This window comes from Lucilia cuprina, unplaced genomic scaffold (genome assembly GCF_022045245.1).
Source record: "Lucilia cuprina isolate Lc7/37 unplaced genomic scaffold, ASM2204524v1 Scaffold_29, whole genome shotgun sequence".
In the NCBI taxonomy this organism is placed as follows: Eukaryota; Metazoa; Arthropoda; class Insecta; order Diptera; family Calliphoridae; genus Lucilia; species Lucilia cuprina.
Window position 1 is genome coordinate 1 of NW_025804979.1, and position 1,614 is coordinate 1,614.

General features: G+C 35.2%; 1 protein-coding gene across 1 annotated transcript; it reads right to left on the minus strand.

The window, feature by feature from the left end:
* Window positions 1-170: 170 nt before the first annotated feature.
* LOC111690023 lies at window positions 171-1,378 on the minus strand (the record flags this gene model as incomplete). Its single annotated transcript, XM_046955871.1, has 1 exon — window positions 171-1,378. A coding segment is annotated over one exon (1,197 nt), but the record flags the coding sequence as incomplete, so codon positions are not given.
* Between the last annotated feature and the right edge of the window lie 236 nt (window positions 1,379-1,614).

The window sequence follows — 1,614 nt, forward strand, 5'->3', positions numbered from 1 at the left end:
AGACTAGACTATAGACTAGACTATAGACTAGTTTTTAGTTTTAGCCTAGTCTATAGTCTATATTTTATTTATGTGGTCTATATTTCATTTATGTGGTAATTTAAGCCTTTGGTATTTAATTGTTTGCTGTTCTTTTTCACGATTTCTGCTAATCCATGATGCCATAAACAACTAAATCCACTTACCTTTGTTTCATGACCATATTGAATTTATCCAATGCTGCTGAATTATTGCCATTAAAGGATAATTGTTGTTGTTGTTGCTGTTGATAATGATGATGTGAATGTTGCTGTTGTTGTTGATTCGTTGTTGCAGGTGTTGCTGCTCCTGATGAAGCTGTTCCTGTTGACGTTGCATTATTTGTACGACGATTTTTATGCCAAAGCCATAAAAGTTTTTTGATTAAAATCGCAAATAGAGCAAAAAATAACAAAATGAACAAAATATCAACAAATAAAAATAAAATAAAATTTAAAGCTGGTACAGCGGGTGTCATTAAACCGGTATCCGGTAAATTGTTAACTGTTCCAAAGGTGGTACCGATGTCGTCATTGTGTTGAAATGTTATGGGAGAACGAGCAGTTTGTGACCAAATTGTAGATGTTGCATCAATTGTATTGCCACTGCTAGTTGTTGTTTTTGTTGTTGTTTGTTGAACATTTAAATGCGAGTTATCTAAAGCTGTTGTGGTATTAAATTCCAAAACACTATCACCATTACTCAACAGAGGTGGCTCCGTGGTAAAGGGTGTTAAATGGGTGCGTATATAACGTTCATTTAAGGGTAAAAAACTATTGGTGGCAGAGTTTATTGAAAATGCTGAGCCACCACTGTTTAAGTTGGCTTGTGTGTTGGCAGCAGTGTTCGTGGAATGGCTCATAATTTCTAGCCACCAGTTTTGGGGCCATTTGCCGTTAATTGTACAAATTAAAGGCGATGTTATGGCAAATAGCAGAGGCAACAACCAGCTAATGCCTATTGCACCACGGACACCAGCTGCTGTTGTTGCTGTTTGAACAAATCTTAAAGGGGGTTTCAGTGTTTGTCTTAATGTCTGTTGTCCTGTTGCCTCTGTTGGTTTGCCTGTAGTCTCCATGTTTGCAGAGTGTAGTAGTGTAGTAGTTGTATCTAATTCCTGTTCTTGTATTGCCACTGGTCTTACTTCTCCCCCTCCTGGTGGTACTAGTGTGTTAATGGTTGTAGTGTTAGCAGCTGTTGAGATGGTTGTAGAGTTTGTTGCATTTGTGGACTTGTTATTTACGTGCAATAATTTCTTCGGCTCTAATTCCGAGTGTATTACTAATGCTATTGCAATTAGTGTAGAGATTCCCAGTAATAAGAGCGATGCCAATGAAGAACTAATTATGGGTTGCCAGTTCTAAAAAAAAAAATTAAAAGAAAATGTAACAAAAGAGAAAATTAAATTAAAGGGGAAATTCAAAGTAAAATTTATAAAAAATTTTAAAAATAAAATGAAATAACATGTGAGCACTTTCAATCAATGTTAGATTATGAGTTTCTTGAATCCAGATTTAACATTATATAAAACTCTAAGGGTACTAGTGGAGCGATAAAAAGTTGCAAAATATATCCATTTACTTCGTATGCAAAAAT